Below are 16775 nucleotides of genomic sequence, written 5' to 3' on the forward strand. Positions count from 1 at the left end.
ATCTCTTCCCCATGGATGTCGTAAAAGGCGACTTAGGGATATGCTTGTATATATTTTATATATATTCTTTGTGCAGGTAAAAAAACCCACCTGGAAAGTTCCGGGCAAGCAGCCTCTGTTCCGCGCTGAGCAGGCAGACGTCGAGTTTGTACGGTAAGCGCAGTCGCATCTCTTGTTTAGGCACCGAGTGTGTGGATCCACTGACTGGCACTGCGCATCGGTTACGCAGACCATACCGAGAGAAGCGGGTCCAAGGTCCACTGCAGGAATGTCAGTACGAATGCGATGCTTTTCTGAAATAATTAAGCAACTTTATGTATTCTATACCAACTTATACAATAAAATTTGCACAACAAAAATTTGCCAAAAAACCAGAGCAAATTGTTCTAAAAATCAATATTCTTACCTTTAAGTGAAGACTTCTTTTGATGACCTGTTTTGTATGGTTTGCCATTCTGTTCTTTAACAGAACCATTTTTCTTATTACTTTTTTTGTCAACAGAAGGCTGAGTTACAACTCTATAAACTGGTTGATCATTTGCGTGTAAATTAGCTGTTAGCTCGTCCACACTTATAAGTGTCTCATTAGGCTCTCCGTCCTTTCTATTTGAAACTGGTAAACGTTTTGCAGGTTCTACAGTGGGTACCTTCATCACGGCCTGCATCAAAGGACTATCTTCTTGTGTGCTCAATTCATTTTTATTCGTGAACATTGGAAGTTTGCTGGGTTGTATGCCATCTTCATCAACAATCGTAAGTGGCGAACCATACAAGTCTTTAGAACCTTGGTTTACACTAATTGGTGATTTATTATTAACTTTATACTGTATACTAATATTGCCTGGATTTGTGTCCACAGTATCTTGTTCTGCAATTACAGCTTCAGTGGGCATTTTTTGAGCGATACATCTATCACCAGTTTGTTGGAAGTATGAATTGCAAGCGCATCGTCCAAATAAATTAGGTATCACGAATTCGCAGTGACTTTCTTTATCCCAAAGGCGGCAATGTTCGTTGCTATAGCAGACGTGACCAGGCGGAGCCGCTGAAAAAAACAATAGAATGTATCATAGTGAACGACTGTCATGGACAATTCAATTGGTAATGTTATTATAATTAAAGCAACTGCTTCTTGTAAAGCACCAATTGAAGCTAAATTAACCGTAGTAACCAATATTTCTTGACCTCGCGGTTCTAAATGCAGCGTGGTAGGTAATTTTCTTGAGCATAGCCTACCATCATATGCTCTAATAGCTAAGCTAAGGTACAGTTTTAGCCTGAGGTTTAAGTGTGTCGTCGAATTATTTCATGCATTCTTAGATTCATCGAAAAATGTTAATGTTCATTGTTTGCAAGTGTAAACAGGTAAACGATTTCCCATGTCCATTAAGATGAAGACTAATGAGGTCAGTTTGATAGTGTTGAGAACGCATCACAAATGGTAATTTGATTAGCTATTATATGTTAATCGGGAACCGTATAGCACGACACGCGAACTTTGCTCTCTGTGTTTCCGACCTTAATTCACATGATAATAGCTGCATTATCTGCTTGTGTTAATATATGTATTTGAATATGTGAAATGTTTGAGATAAAAAGAATCATAAAACTTTCAAAAATATTGAAGTCAGTAATAGTATAGTTAGCACAACATACCTAATTATTTGTACACCTACTCAATATATTTTTTGAAAAGATTAGAAATAGAACATTTGTTTTAAGATAAACTCTGACTGATGTATAATTATATCAAGAAGCCACAGATCTTTCAAAAGTTAATAATCTTGCGTGTTTATTGGATTGAGAACTTCTAATCAACATTTCTTACTGCAAAAACAAATTAACTTTTATAAACTGTGGTTCTCAATGCAATACTTTTGTGCTTGTTATAAGCACTTTTCGTAGAATCTACGTCTCGTCGGTGGCATCAGTGCATCAACATTCTCACATCATACTCGCATTAAATCGTAATAAGTGAGGTTCACATGAGTGGATTTGACAGAACAATTACCTACCTCATTTTTCACACAGTCAAGTGCATTTTATTTATAGCGGAAAAGCGACCAAGCCACTATTGGGGAAAACAGGTGTTTCATCCGCCACGGTACGAATTCTCTACGCTTTTCAATGTCTACTTATCGTGGTTTTCGTCTTTGTGATATCAAAATAACAATATTGTTTCGGGGTATATTTCTTAAATATTCACAATTTAAAAATATTTTGTCGACGTAAGAAATAGGCTAATTTCCGAGTGCCGTGTGGTCCCCGGCGCCATTATAAAAAAGAATAGGACCACTCCATACCTTTCCCATGGATGTCGTAAAAGACGACTAACGGATAGGTTTATAAACTTGAGATTCTTCTTTTAGGCGAGGCTAGCAACCTGTCACTATTTGAATCTCAATTTTATAATTAAGCCAAACAGCTGAACGTGACCTTCTTTCTTTTTTCGTCTTTTTAAAACTGTTGGCTCTGTCTACCCCGCAAGGGATATAGACGTGATTATATGTATGTAATTTCCGAGTAAAAATAAAACAATTATACCTGAAATCGCAGGAAAGTGATAGCTAGAGTATCTAATAGGTGCGCAAAGGTATTTTACAAGGAAACGCAATGTGAATGCAAAATGCGTGTCCAATTGACAACTTCTTTGCAGTTACATATATTACATGCACGGTTACATAGCTTGATTTATAATATTTACGCGTGTAGTCTAATAAATATCTAGTGTATCGATAGACTTTCTTATTCCTTTTTACCTATCCAACTATATAATATTAATAATGCGAAAGCCTGTTTATCTGTTATGCTTTCACAGTAAAATAGATGTTGAGCCGATTTTTATGAAAGAAAAGGTATTAGTTAGTTAGACGGTAAAATTAATAATTCGCGGACTTTTTTTTTTTTTTTTTTTTTTTTTTTATTATTGTATGAAAGATCTTACAAAACATTGAGTAGGTATTAACTTAGTATAGCGAAACCACTAAGGTTTGAGATTACACTAATTTAAAAACATACATACTTATAGTCACGTCTGTATCCTTTGCGGGGTGGATATAGCCAACAGTATTGAAAACACTGAAAGGCCACGCTCAGCTACATAGTTCAATGATGAAATTGAGATTCAAATGGTGACATGTTAAACACATACTCGTAAGGCTAAAACATAGACTAAGTAATGGTCAATTCTCAGCTTATTTCCCCACAGTGGGCCTTTTAGAATTTCCCCTCGTTTTAAGTCATAATAGTCCAAAAGTTGGCGTTGATTTTAACCTTCAACCATTGTTATATGATATTCAGTTGCTGGCAGCAAAACATGAATCCTTAATTGTGAAGGGTCAAATTTCTCTGCAGGCGTTTGTATCATACATATCAAAACAAAAAAAAATAACGCCGTATTTATTTCTAGAAATATTAAGTTGGTTTATGGTAACACTAGCTTTCCGCCCGCGGCTTCGCCCACGTGTAATTCGGTTATATATAGCGTTTTTTAATGATCTCGACAGGGCTTTTTCTTCCACAGGCTGAAATCTTGTAGAAAATAAAATTCGGGTGTTTTATTTATGCATACCGATTACGCCGAGATTTATGGACCGATTTACGTGATTCTTTTTTTGTTCGGTAGAGTATACTTTCAAGTTGGTCCCGTTGTTACCTAGTCAGGATCTGATGATGGTATTCCAGGGAAATCAAGGGCAAACCTCAAATTTACAGGCAATTACGTTTTTGACAATTTCATAGATCTGTTTAAGTATTTGCGTCTGATAGTCATCATCCCATGTGAATGAGCTGATGATGGAAGGTACAACTCCTCAACGGTTAGGAGTTGAAAGAAAATTCTTACGAAGTTATACGTACATGTGAGGCTATTAGGTTGACCTGATAATAAAAAGTAAATCTCATTAACGTTAAGAATTTAGGTGAAAATGGATGCGGACAAATTTCGTCTCTTCACTTGTTTCCTTTTAGCTGTTTGTATGGGTAGTGTTAACACAAAATAGGGATTTAAAGGCGTGATGTTATTAATGTTATGCATGTATGTACATAATTATGTATGTTATTATGTATGTTAAAGAGACGACTGAAAGTTGTCATACAAAGTCTTTTTTTTTAAGGATGGGAAATCATCAAATGACCTCTCCCGCTCTGGGTGGAACGGAAGGGTGTGTCAGACTTTTACTGACTAAAACCCACCTCGTTCCTTCAGTTGCCCTTTGCGTTCCGGGGCCACGGTATCTCGTTAGAACTTTCCCGCAGCCCCGGCTCAGTTTATCCCGTTTCCCCCCCTTGGGGGTTGACATTTCAAAAATCCCTTCTTAGTGCTCACTTATGTTACTAAAGGAACCTCTGTTCAAAATCTCAGACTCCTATACCGAGCGGTTTCGGCTGTGCGTTAATAAATCAGTCACCCAATCGCACCCCCTAAATCACGATTGGAGGGTAGTTTGAAAAAACTTATAATGTCAAACATATTTACTTGCCTATGTACGTGTTCATGCCAAGTTTCAAGTTTATAAACCCAAGGAATAAGATTTTTCATAGAAACGTTTTTACCCCTTTTCCCCCCCTTGGGGGTTGAATTTTCAAAAATCCTTTCTTAGTGCTCCCCTACATATCCCAAGGAACCTACATTTCAAATTTCAGCTGTCTACGACCAGTAGTTTCGACTGTGCGTTGTCTGTCAGTCAGTCACTCAGTAACGGAAGAGTTTTATATATATAGATTAAATTTAAACGCGTTATATCAGTCTAGTCCTGTTAAAACAAAAGAAAATCTGTTAGCCTCACGAGACAAACAACGTGTCTTGCTTGTTAAACAATTGAAGAAAAATTTGACTTACGAGACAAACACGTGTGTTTCCTGAACTGCAAATGGCCATCGGTGCAGCGGCAAACGCCGTCCAGACAGGCGCTGTACGCCACTTTCAGTGTACATTGCTCTGAAACTAGGCACTCGGATCCCAGGAGCGTAGCTGAAACAATATTAATTATGTTATTTTGTTTGTAAACTCTATTGTACCAATTTGTACTCTGGTTATACGTCAGAACGTATGGCTTTATGTCTTACGGAGTAGGCATATATTCATATCAATGGTATGAGCAATTATCCCTTTTACGGCTCTCTTATCTACTTCACGATTCTACTTAAAATTCCAAATACGTGTAGGTTCACATTAACACTGAAAAAGAGAAAATTATCAAATCTATCTATTATTCTGTAAAATCACTTAATAACTTGGGAATCTTCAGGCGATGGGCTAGCAACCTGTCACTATTTGAATCTCAATTCATAGTTAAGTCAAACAGCTGAACGTGGCCTATCAGTCTTTTCAAGACTGTTGGCTCTGTCTACCCCGCAAGTGATATAGAAGTGACTATATTTATGTATGTATACCGCAATAAAAGACTGAAATACGGAGATGCTAAATGAAGCTTTAACATATAATTTTGAACGGCCTGTCTATAGACCTAACTCAGATATTTTTGTTATGTAAGGAATGACAAGTTCACGACCTTAGGCGTTAGTGCATTCAGATCAATGTATAAACCACTACGAAATATGAAGACATAGAGAAATTAGACAGAAATAAACTACAACATCTAAATACGAACAACTCATACTAACTCAAGTGTTTTTGTTATGGTAGAAGAAATGACAAGTTCACGACCTTAGGCGCGGCGTCAGTAAAATCAGATCAATATATAAACAACTACGAAATATGGAGACATAAAAAAGCTTGAGAAAAATAAACTACAACATCTAAACCAACCAGTCCATACTGAGAGTTTTTGTGAAGGCGGAAGGACTGACAAGTTCACGACCTTAGGCGCGGTTAGTGAATTTAGATCAGTGTACCACTTGTACGGGTGTGGCCAGCAATTTGCATCCAATAGTTCACTGGTATTTTATGCACGTCCAGAATAACTGTAACTTCGAAACAGTATATCAAGTTACTCTATATGGACCTCTCGCATTTTCCACGCTATAGTTAACTTAAGATATAGATAGTCGATGAATCACTGTGACATAGACATTTGCTTGATAAAATGTTTTACGGATTTGTATACTACTATTGTTAACGCAAATTATATCCAACTTAGATGAATTCGAATGGAATAATTTTTTTTGTTTGTTTATAAACTCTTTATTGCATATAAAAAGAAATATAACAAAGTAAAAAACAGTCATTACATTAAGAAGAATATGTACAACGGCGGACTTATCCCAACCGGGATTTCTATTTTTATTTGTAAGCATTCTCTTAACTGTTCTCATTTACTGATACGTTTAATTAAATTGATACGTCATATTTTAAGTAGAATTTTACCTGATTAACATTATTGGCCTAATAAACTGTCTAGAACTAACTAACTAATTCTTCTGCCTCCTGGCTTTACTTTTGGTTACATCCTCTTCGGGGACTGTGGCAGAGAAGCATTTCTTTAAAGTGGACTAAGGTACTAAAATGTAGTAACTATGCCCATGAAAAACAAATCGGGGTTATGCAATAAGCAGACTAATTTTAAAAAGCCATTAAAAATATACCTAAGTGTAAAAATACTGGCCGAACCTATTGAAAGTAACAATGTATTTTTTAAACGTACAAACGAAATGAACGAGCGTAAATTTACGAGTTTTTAAACGCATTGTTTTAGTAGGAAATTATAGGCTGTCGGTATTCTTTAACTATTCAATTAAAAGGCGAGATTCAAGTGTTGCTTCCTAGACATTAACTTAAACGCTAACACCCACTAAATCATTATGTAATGACGTTTTAATTATCGTCGCAATTGTTACTCTACACTTTGGATACATGAACATAAAATACCGAGAATGCCAGACAACGATTGACACGAAAGTGTTTAGAATTTATATTTCTTTCTTTTATCATTTGTTTTTGATTGTTAACCCAGTGGTAACGTTTTTGCCAATGGGAACTTGTTCATCATAAACATTTACCTATATTTATCCAAATACACACATAAATATTGATAACCCAGTGTAAGTAAGATATAAGTAGCTGATAAACAAATATTCATAATATAAAGTTCGGCACAATTTCTCGTCTAACTGAACATAATTACTAACACATAAAAAATAGCTGTCAGTTACATCTGCCTTATCGCAGCTATCAGAATCTGACACAATAATCTCAAAACGGAGACTACAAAGGTGATCACTTGCGTTTATTAGATTTGGCACGGAACCGACAGCCGTGGAAGAAGCGACGTGATATGCGTGACTCGCTGATTTGGATCCAATAGTTATAATCTCTCTGCATAGAGTCAAGGTCGATTCACCGGATCCAATATTTGGGTCAGATACGTCTAATCGTGTCACTTTTAGCTCGCATCAGCTTAGCAATCAAAAGAGTAATACTCGGATAAGCACAAACATTATAGGTTTTTTAAACAATTAATGGTTTTGTACAATAAATAATAATTATTGTTAAACTTGTGTGATTCGATTAACCTCTTCAGATAGGTGAGAGTGTGCCGGGATTAACGAGTACACCAGGATGAAGATAAAGTGCGATGCTATTTATTAGTTGTGGATAATTGATAAAAATAACTTTGTGCAAATTACAAAACTTTCTAGTTAATTTTAACGCTATGTTATTATACCCAAAATAACATAGTATTACAGTGGCTTATTACTGGCCAAAACAAGGAAAGTTTTTTCATTAACCTTCTGTCAAGCAAACAAAAGAAAAAAATATGTTTACAAGAAACTTTTATTGTATTGTAAATATATTTAATACATATGCGTGACAAAGTTTGGAAAGTAGGGCTCTAATCAAATCACAATGTACGTAGATCTATGTATATTGTACAATATTGTTGTTGTTATTGAACGTGATATTATGTCGCAAAATAGGAAAAACAGGTAGACGAGAAAGTGAATAACACATTTTTTATTTCTTATTTTTACATTTTACAACATTTCGCATGAGGGTTTAGGTAAGCTGCAATAAACTGTAACTTTAAAGATGAACTATTTCTAGGGGAAATATTAATACGAAACTGGATGTGTAACCATGACCCGATAGTTGTAACGTTTCTATGCAGAGGTTACGGAGGTCAGACGCGATACTTCTGTAAAAAACAAAGCGATTCCCGTCTGACCTCCGCAACCTTTGCAGGGCAACCTAACCTTGCGATGTTTTCCCTAGCCGTAAGAGCATCGGTTAGTATTCAAACTAATGTACATACCTAACTTCAAAAATAATCATTGGTACATGACCGGGTGGGATTAGAACCTGTGCCTTTTTGCGCCACATGCATTTTAACCGGGCACCTTACTGATTCGACCACCGACGCTCGAATTAATAATAAATATAAAACTAAACTCTTATATTTATTCTCATTCTTAACAAGGCTGGTGACGTACTTTGGACGAAAATATCAAACAAATGGTGATTTTTTTAAAATACAATCTGTGATTAGTGTTCAAGTAGCATGATAAAAGCTTTCATTGGGTGTTTCACACTGAGTGTGAGTTATTGTCTATTATGAATATCTGGGTTAATGGATCTTCGTATTTACTTACAACGGAAAATATTCATGCTTTCGTAAACTAGATGGTTGTACTTGTGTCCGTCATGGCCAATTTGACTGTTGTTGTTGTTGTTTTTATTGTATCTCGTTCCTTTGCACGGAGAAGCTTTATTCTTTCTTTCACTGATATTATATGATTGCAATATTGCATAAACTTAAAAAATATATATGTAAGTGTAAATTTATACAAATTCTTACTATTCCTTCCATTTAAATAAAATAGATAGAGTGCACCTAATATGAACAATATTTAAACGAGTTTCCAAGGCGAGATGCCTTAGTACATTTCTACATACCAATTAATACGAAATCTACGAGTAATTCAAATTTCGCTAGATTCAAATTTCGCTGTCACATCTCAAGTGCTCTTTTGACATGTAGGTAAATTAGAACTCAGACCTAACGGTCCATGAAAAGTTCACGGACAACATCGCCTAGAAAATGAATAAGAGTAACATACTCGTACTTTACTATCCTTTCCATATCCCTTTACATGCAAGGGATAGCGGGACCAATTTACAACGGGGGAACCGGATGATAAACGATAACTCATTCGAGGTCACTGCACTGATATGCAAAGAATTGATAGTACAACACAATACACTTTTTTATGATGAAGGTTTCACACGAACGTCGACTTTTCAATTTTATTGTCTTAGCGAATCGAAGTAAATAGTTGTTTACCAAGAATGTTGTGTTTTTCGTCAAACGACTAAATAGCTAGCTGTAATTTTAACCCAATGGAAGTTTTATAATTTTAGATAGATAGTCCGAATATTTGAGATTTATTTATGGGAAGGTCGCTTTTAAAATTCTTTAATTAAATAATAATTAATTTGCATCGTGAACATCTTTTGTTCAATAACTGTGTCTTTAAATATGGATTTTATTTTTATGGATACTCAGATAGTATTTTTGTAGTATAATTCAGTGAAAAATATCTATAATATCATTGATAGAGCATAATTTCCTCTTTTCGTGTTCCCAGTTGCACCGTTCGCCGCTGTGCCTCGGTGTCTGGGGTCCGCTTATAGTAACTATTTGCGAATGAATGCCTACTCTATACATAATCATCTCTATGTCCAAAGCTTGAGGCACGGTCGCTCTCGTAATCGTCAACAAGTTTATTTAAATTGGTTCCACAAATAAAGCAGATCGACATTTGCATTGCACCGACACATCGCCTTTACGATAGAATTATATTTCAATGGTCCCAACAAAGATTTATTAACCAGCTCTTTTCTGATCCTGCCAAGTGTCTGTTACTTTGCCGTCGTCAAGATGGGTGGAATAACTTTTTGACTAGCCAATCTATTTACTCTTGGGTATTAGATAAGTCTAAAACTTATAATTTTCCCAAAAAATTTTGCGTATGTAGAATAAATATTTTAAGTAATTTTGTGCCTGCACTGCTGTAGAGTATTATTTTCCATTCCTTTTCTCCTTGATTTCAGACCCATCCTTGCATCAGTGTGTGTAGGCCTGCCTTGTCAAAAACTGGTTGTAGGTTCTCTATTCCCATCTTTAAACACTAAGTGGCATCCTGTCTATTTATTGCTGCATACTGCGTCCAAAAAAAGGAAATTTCACTTAAGTACTTAGAAATTGATCAAAACATTGCTTATTAAAGGTCTATCAAAGCGAAGTTAAATGACAATCTTATTATCGTTAAATTATTTATACGTAGCGCGACATTCCCATCATTCAGGTAAATTTACGAGTCTATTTGTGAGTTACACGGTCTCTGATGTGGTCGAGTAGCGGTTCCGGAGCAACTTTGCTTGACTCCGACCCTACTTTGAAATCCTGCCTGACTGGCACACGTTTGCTAAGTGTGTTACTTGGCATCCGCGATAGCTCCATACTTGTGCTGCGACAAATTCTTTCTTATTCTATATGTCCGTTAGTTGAGTACTAAAAATGGGTCAAAATAAATTCTTAAATTTTGAAATTAAAGTTGTAATTGATACACATACATAAAATCACGCTTTTTATCCGGAAGGTTATGCAAATACTTACTACATGTTTCCATTTGCCACTTCACTATAGATATTATTTTCCCCGGTTTTTTTCACATTCTCCATTATTTCTTCGCTCCTAATAGTTGCAGCGTGATGCAATAAAAGCCTAAAGCCTTCCTTGATAAATGGTCTATTCAACACAAGAAGAATATTTTAATTCGAATCAGTAGTTCCTGAGATTAGCGCGTTCAAACAAACAAACAAACTCTTCAGCTTTATAATATCAGAACCTATAGATTCGAATATCAGCAGGTTATTAAAGTACATCAAATCTATCTTGATCAAATCGAGGGAGGTCCTGGCGAAAAGTCAGGTTAAGAGTACCATAAAAGTATTCAGGGTTCGTGACAAATGGAAAGATGGGTCTCTGTCTACCCCTTCGAAAAAGAGCCGTTTGTAGTTAAAGTTTGTATAAAATAACTTCAAGTTACTAACTACGATCATATGAGATTCTAAAGAAGCAAATAAATCCGCATTGGCAAAAAAACCGTTTTAATCCACCCATCCATGGGCCACGATCCACTTCCTCGATTTGGTCGGGTTGCTTCTATATTGAGCTACAGAATCGGTCATGGAAAGTGACACAAGCGTGGGATTATGGGACGCTCCAAAATAAACTTAAGTATAAACTGATAAGATATATACTTGCCATTCCAATATTTTCAAGATCCTAATATGAAAAATAACTAACAAACATAAGATTTGACCTGCTGTTAAAGGTAATCAAATCTACGTATTAGGTATTACTTCCATGCGTACGAGACTAATAAAGTGTAAAATGATTTTTCGCATTAGATCTACTGTTTCGCCTTTTGGGAATATTTTTCTGGAAATTAACTTCATTGATGGTGTTCAAACAAGATAATACAGGAATGCATAGCAATGAAATAACTAGTGAAAGAAAAAAAAAACAATAACAATAAGAAGGAAATTGATTGCCCAGTCAATGGTAATAAAGCATGAACTCTTATCTACATGATTAAGTTCAATGCAACTAATCAACTTTGATTACCTGGGTAACGCATTTTAATTGATTTTACGTATATTTAGTGTGAATAGATTTAGTAAGGTAAGTAAATTTTATTAAAGAATATGTAACTTGTGTGAATACAGGAAAATAATGCAGTTAAATATAATGCTATAAAAGGAATTTGAAATGTATGCATCATATTGATTTCAATAATTTCTTATTTGAAGTTATTTGATCAGAAAATATTTAAGGCGTTGGCGTTCTTATTATCTGTAGTGCAATTGAACATTTTATGATCATCGTATTCTGTGTCTTGAAAATAAAGTGCTTTAAGGCAGCTTTGTCACATTCACAGGGCATAAATGTATCACTGTATGATTAAACACAAAGTTACAATAAATAAATATGCAAAATGTCACCAAGTATTTAGATGATTTTTTTAAAGCATAACTAGATTAAACTGTCTCCAGCTTAGAATCACGAATTGGGACGCATTCTTTGTGTAAGATAAATATGAACAGTGAAAGTAATCCAAGCGTGCAAAGATTGTCTTTCGGCACATAATGCACCACACACCTTTCAACATACACAATGGAGCTAAAAGGCGATGACGTACACTTTTGTACTAAAATATTTTGATTGATGTTTGCCTCAATTATCGAAAAGCGAAATTTGATTTCTTTTGAATTCGGGTACGTAATGATAACCGTAGGAAATCGTTTTAGTGAAAGTAATTTGATGGTGACCACAGCCTCACATAAGGACCATTAAGTGCCATACCGGGAATGATCAGTGAAACCGCGGTAGAAGCACCGATTACTTAAATGGATCTGTTGATAGCAAAACGAGTAATTCCAACACTCCTTAGAACAGAAAATTGAAAGTAGAGTCTTTTGTTTTGTTTCTGTACGAGATTGATTGAGACGATTTGCGGTAATATGGTCGAATTGTAACAGCGGAATTGTATGATATGGTATTGGTCTGACTGGGGAAACCATTGCAAGGTGTATTTAGTAACCTAGGTCATTTCTGAAGTCAAGAAGGGATTTGAGAAGTTTTAGGTAAATGTAAGTATGTTTAATGTAAGATTGTATATAAAATGAAGGTATGTACAATAAAGCTCAGTAAAGCGCATGATAGTTTTATTATGATTTTAAATGATGTGTTATTTTGAATCTGTGTGTACTTTACAGGTAAAATTAAATTTAAAAAAATAATAAATAATAGCTTTTAATTATGGTCATTGGAATTTCTTGACCTTTCCCAAACATTTCTAGTGAATTCACTAATTATTCACAAATACTCACATTCAATACACGTAGAGTTATCAACTTGGGCGTAGTAGGGCTCGCATCTGCACACACCCTTCTGGCACTGCGACTTTGACACGCTGCATTCTGAACTACCTTTACATGGCGACCCTAACAACACCTCAGCTTCCACTTTCTGCAAACAATAAGAAAATATTGTTATTTCATCATTTCGTTCGAAAATAAGATAACACATTAATATCGGCAGTGTTTAAAAGTTTAATGTAAATAACAATTATGTCAACAGATAGACGGCGCCGACTTTGACTTTTTAAAAATAGATATTTATTCACAGATTTATTCGAAAGTGAGAAAAGGTGTTATTTAAGAATTTCGCCAATGAATTTAAAATACTGAGACGAAAAGCAAACAATTTTTTTTTAAATCAGTGTTTGATAAGGTACGGTAGTCTGGTAGTCTATGTTATGACCAGTAGTTCCCTGAAGCTTAATAGCCTGAAGTTTAAGAGCTACTGAAAATCTAACTGTCAATAATTGGTCTTAATGTGTTGCTATTTAAATTAAGTAATCATAAAGCTAACTAAGGTGTTAAATCGATCTACCTCGAAGTTTTAGTTGGAACACGAATAAGTAAGCATAGGAAATACTATTCGTAAATTCTTATTTGCACACGACTTGCACATGCATATTATTGATCACGTGCTTCCAAGAAAGTAAGCGTTGTAGACTTTTAAGTACAGTCATGAGCATAAAGATGTAAAATATTGACTTTCAGAAAATATATGTACTTACATATGTTCAGTCATATACAAACAGTTTCTGTAGTAGAAATATAGTTCCCCGATTAAGTCTTGATAATTTTTTTGGTTAGAAAATCCGGCTAGAGATCTCAATGACCCTCGTCTTTTGACCTTGTCGTTGATGTTCACGTTCCTTTAGTACGCGGAGGTTAATTTTCAGAAGCCCAATAAAAAAAAATTAATAGATGATAAACTTAAATATAATTAACTAGCTTTCCGCCCGCGGCTTCGCCCACGTGTAATTCGGTTATATATAGCGTTTTTTAATGATCTCGACAGGGCTTTTTCTTCCACAGGCTGAAATCTTGTAGAAAATAAAATTCGGGTGTTTTATTTATGCATACCGATTACGCCGAGATTTATGGACCGATTTACGTGATTCTTTTTTTGTTCGGTAGAGTATACTTTCAAGTTGGTCCCGTTGTTACCTAGTCAGGATCTGATGATGGTATTCCAGGGAAATCAAGGGCAAACCTCAAATTTACAGGCAATTACGTTTTTGACAATTTCATAGATCTGTTTAAGTATTTGCGTCTGATAGTCATCATCCCATGTGAATGAGCTGATGATGGAAGGTACAACTCCTCAACGGTTAGGAGTTGAAAGAAAATTCTTACGAAGTTATACGTACATGTGAGGCTATTAGGTTGACCTGATAATAAAAAGTAAATCTCATTAACGTTAAGAATTTAGGTGAAAATGGATGCGGACAAATTTCGTCTCTTCACTTGTTTCCTTTTAGCTGTTTGTATGGGTAGTGTTAACACAAAATAGGGATTTAAAGGCGTGATGTTATTAATGTTATGCATGTATGTACATAATTATGTATGTTAAAGAGACGACTGAAAGTTGTCATACAAAGTCTTTTTTTTTAAGGATGGGAAATCATCAAATGACCTCTCCCGCTCTGGGTGGAACGGAAGGGAGTGTCAGACTTTTACTGACTAAAACCCACCTCGTTCCTTCAGTTGCCCTTTGCGTTCCGGGGCCACGGTATCTCGTTAGAACTTTCCCGCAGCCCCGGCTCAGTTTATCCCGTTTCCCCCCCTTGGGGGTTGACATTTCAAAAATCCCTTCTTAGTGCTCACTTATGTTACTAAAGGAACCTCTGTTCAAAATCTCAGACTCCTATACCGAGCGGTTTCGGCTGTGCGTTAATAAATCAGTCACCCAATCGCACCCCCTAAATCACGATTGGAGGGTAGTTTGAAAAAACTTATAATGTCAAACATATTTACTTGCCTATGTACGTGTTCATGCCAAGTTTCAAGTTTATAAACCCAAGGAATAAGATTTTTCATAGAAACGTTTTTACCCCTTTTCCCCCCCTTGGGGGTTGAATTTTCAAAAATCCTTTCTTAGTGCTCCCCTACATATCCCAAGGAACCTACATTTCAAATTTCAGCTGTCTACGACCAGTAGTTTCGACTGTGCGTTGTCTGTCAGTCAGTCACTCAGTAACGGAAGAGTTTTATATATATAGATTATGTACTAGACTACGTCAGAAGCTACGCCCGCATAAACCGAGAAAATTTCTTCCCTTCAAAGAATTTTGTAAAATCCTTTTTATTGCACCCCAGGACCAGGACCAGGTCTTTTAAATCTATAAACCCTATTTGGGTAAGCAAAGGAAATAAATTTGCGAATTAATTTAGAAGGTATAAGTAATTAGTCGTAGAATTTAGAATACATGGTGCAATATATACTTAGAACTCACTACGTCGGTGGTACTGTAAGTAATATTTTAGTCAACTGTACGTCCGTACACATTTGCACGCGGCTTGCAACTAGCAACGCGTGTTTTGAGGTTTAAATGCTATTTTTATATTTGTGGATATTCTACCTGTTTATATCAGGACAATGATCTCGTAGAAACATGGTGACCTTCGTTGGGCGCGACGGAAGAATTTTATAACTGGATATGTCTATATACGAAGTGAAGAGATGTACCGCTCTTAAAAATTATGAAAAGCAATCTGCATTAAATGTACTACTATGCGCTCGCTAGTCTTCGGTACATTTTAAAAGTGTGTCTCTTTAAACCTTTCCAGAATCAGTGGCTGACTGATAGATAAATCTTTACAAGCTTTTTGTAAGTAAAGAAGAAATCAGTAATATGTAAAGTAATAGTAGCTGTTGCCCGCGACTACGTTTGCCGTAAAAGTTCACACATGGACAATCTTTCATCCCTTTTTTTCACCACTTCTCCCCCTTTTTTCGAAATAAAAAGTATGTTATTGTATATAAGTCTATGTTCTACCTCAGTGTCAACACTACCTCTGTACCAAATTTTGATTTTTTTTAAGAAGCTTATTGAATACGTTAAAAAGCCTTTTGCGATATTAAGATATCAAACGAATAAGTAACATTTTTAGAATCACTTAACAAGGTATCTGCATACCTTCAAACATGTTCAAATTGTTCAAAAAAAGGGCGCAAGATAAGAGAATCAAACCAAAGACTGGAATTTTCCGAGCTCATATCTAGTTGGAGTCTGGATGTAAATTCGCAATTTGCATTTATTCAAGTGTTAGATAGTCTTGAATGGCTCAGATGCCTGTAGTTAACGTTGTCTTCGCTTATATGAGGATGTCCGTTTTGCCCACGCTTGGACATACCTACATCAACTGGAATAATTATATTTGATGTGTTACAAATTCATCTTCTTTGACCCAATCTTATTAGCACCTAGAGAAGGCCTTTCAAAAAATACCAAACAAAATACTGTGCATTCTCAAATATAGGCCCTGTTATGGTTCTATTTTGTATATAGCAACCTACTTTTATGGTGCTCATATCGACCGATATTAATATTTTACGACATGCTACGGATCGTAGCTATAACTTATTCAAACTCCGGAACTTGAAATTATACAGGAGGAATAAGGGGTCCAGGATCCCTGCATAATGGTAGGTAGTCCAAAATAGAGCTACAGTTTTGAAATAATCTTAAGGATAAGTCTATTAAAATTTTTTGCACAAAACCGAATTAAAATGTTTGAGTCTGACGTGTTGTAAGTAACAAGTAACGTTCAACGATAAACCGCTAACTAGAAGATTCGTATCATATGTATGTAGATATCTCTTGCAGACATCTCAAACGAATACTTTTTCTGTGTAACCAAATTTAGCTAAACTACATTCTTGTTAAGCGCA

At 35.5% G+C, this 16775-nt stretch overlaps 1 protein-coding gene across 1 annotated transcript in view; it reads right to left on the bottom strand.

Moving 5' to 3' along the window:
• Positions 1–16775, bottom strand: part of LOC106131769 (low-density lipoprotein receptor-related protein 2) — a 39648-nt gene that overhangs the window by 5110 nt on the left and 17763 nt on the right. Inside the window, exons 2-5 of the mRNA XM_060944321.1 lie at positions 12857–12995; positions 4841–4972; positions 407–1045; positions 91–293 (exon numbers count right to left, since the gene is read on the bottom strand). Of these exons, the coding sequence (XP_060800304.1) occupies positions 91–293; positions 407–1045; positions 4841–4972; positions 12857–12995 (1113 nt within the window). The remainder of the gene's footprint in view (positions 1–90; positions 294–406; positions 1046–4840; positions 4973–12856; positions 12996–16775) is intronic.

The sequence above is a fragment of the Amyelois transitella genome, chromosome 5 (genome assembly GCF_032362555.1).
Source record: "Amyelois transitella isolate CPQ chromosome 5, ilAmyTran1.1, whole genome shotgun sequence".
NCBI lineage: Eukaryota > Metazoa > Arthropoda > Insecta > Lepidoptera > Pyralidae > Amyelois > Amyelois transitella.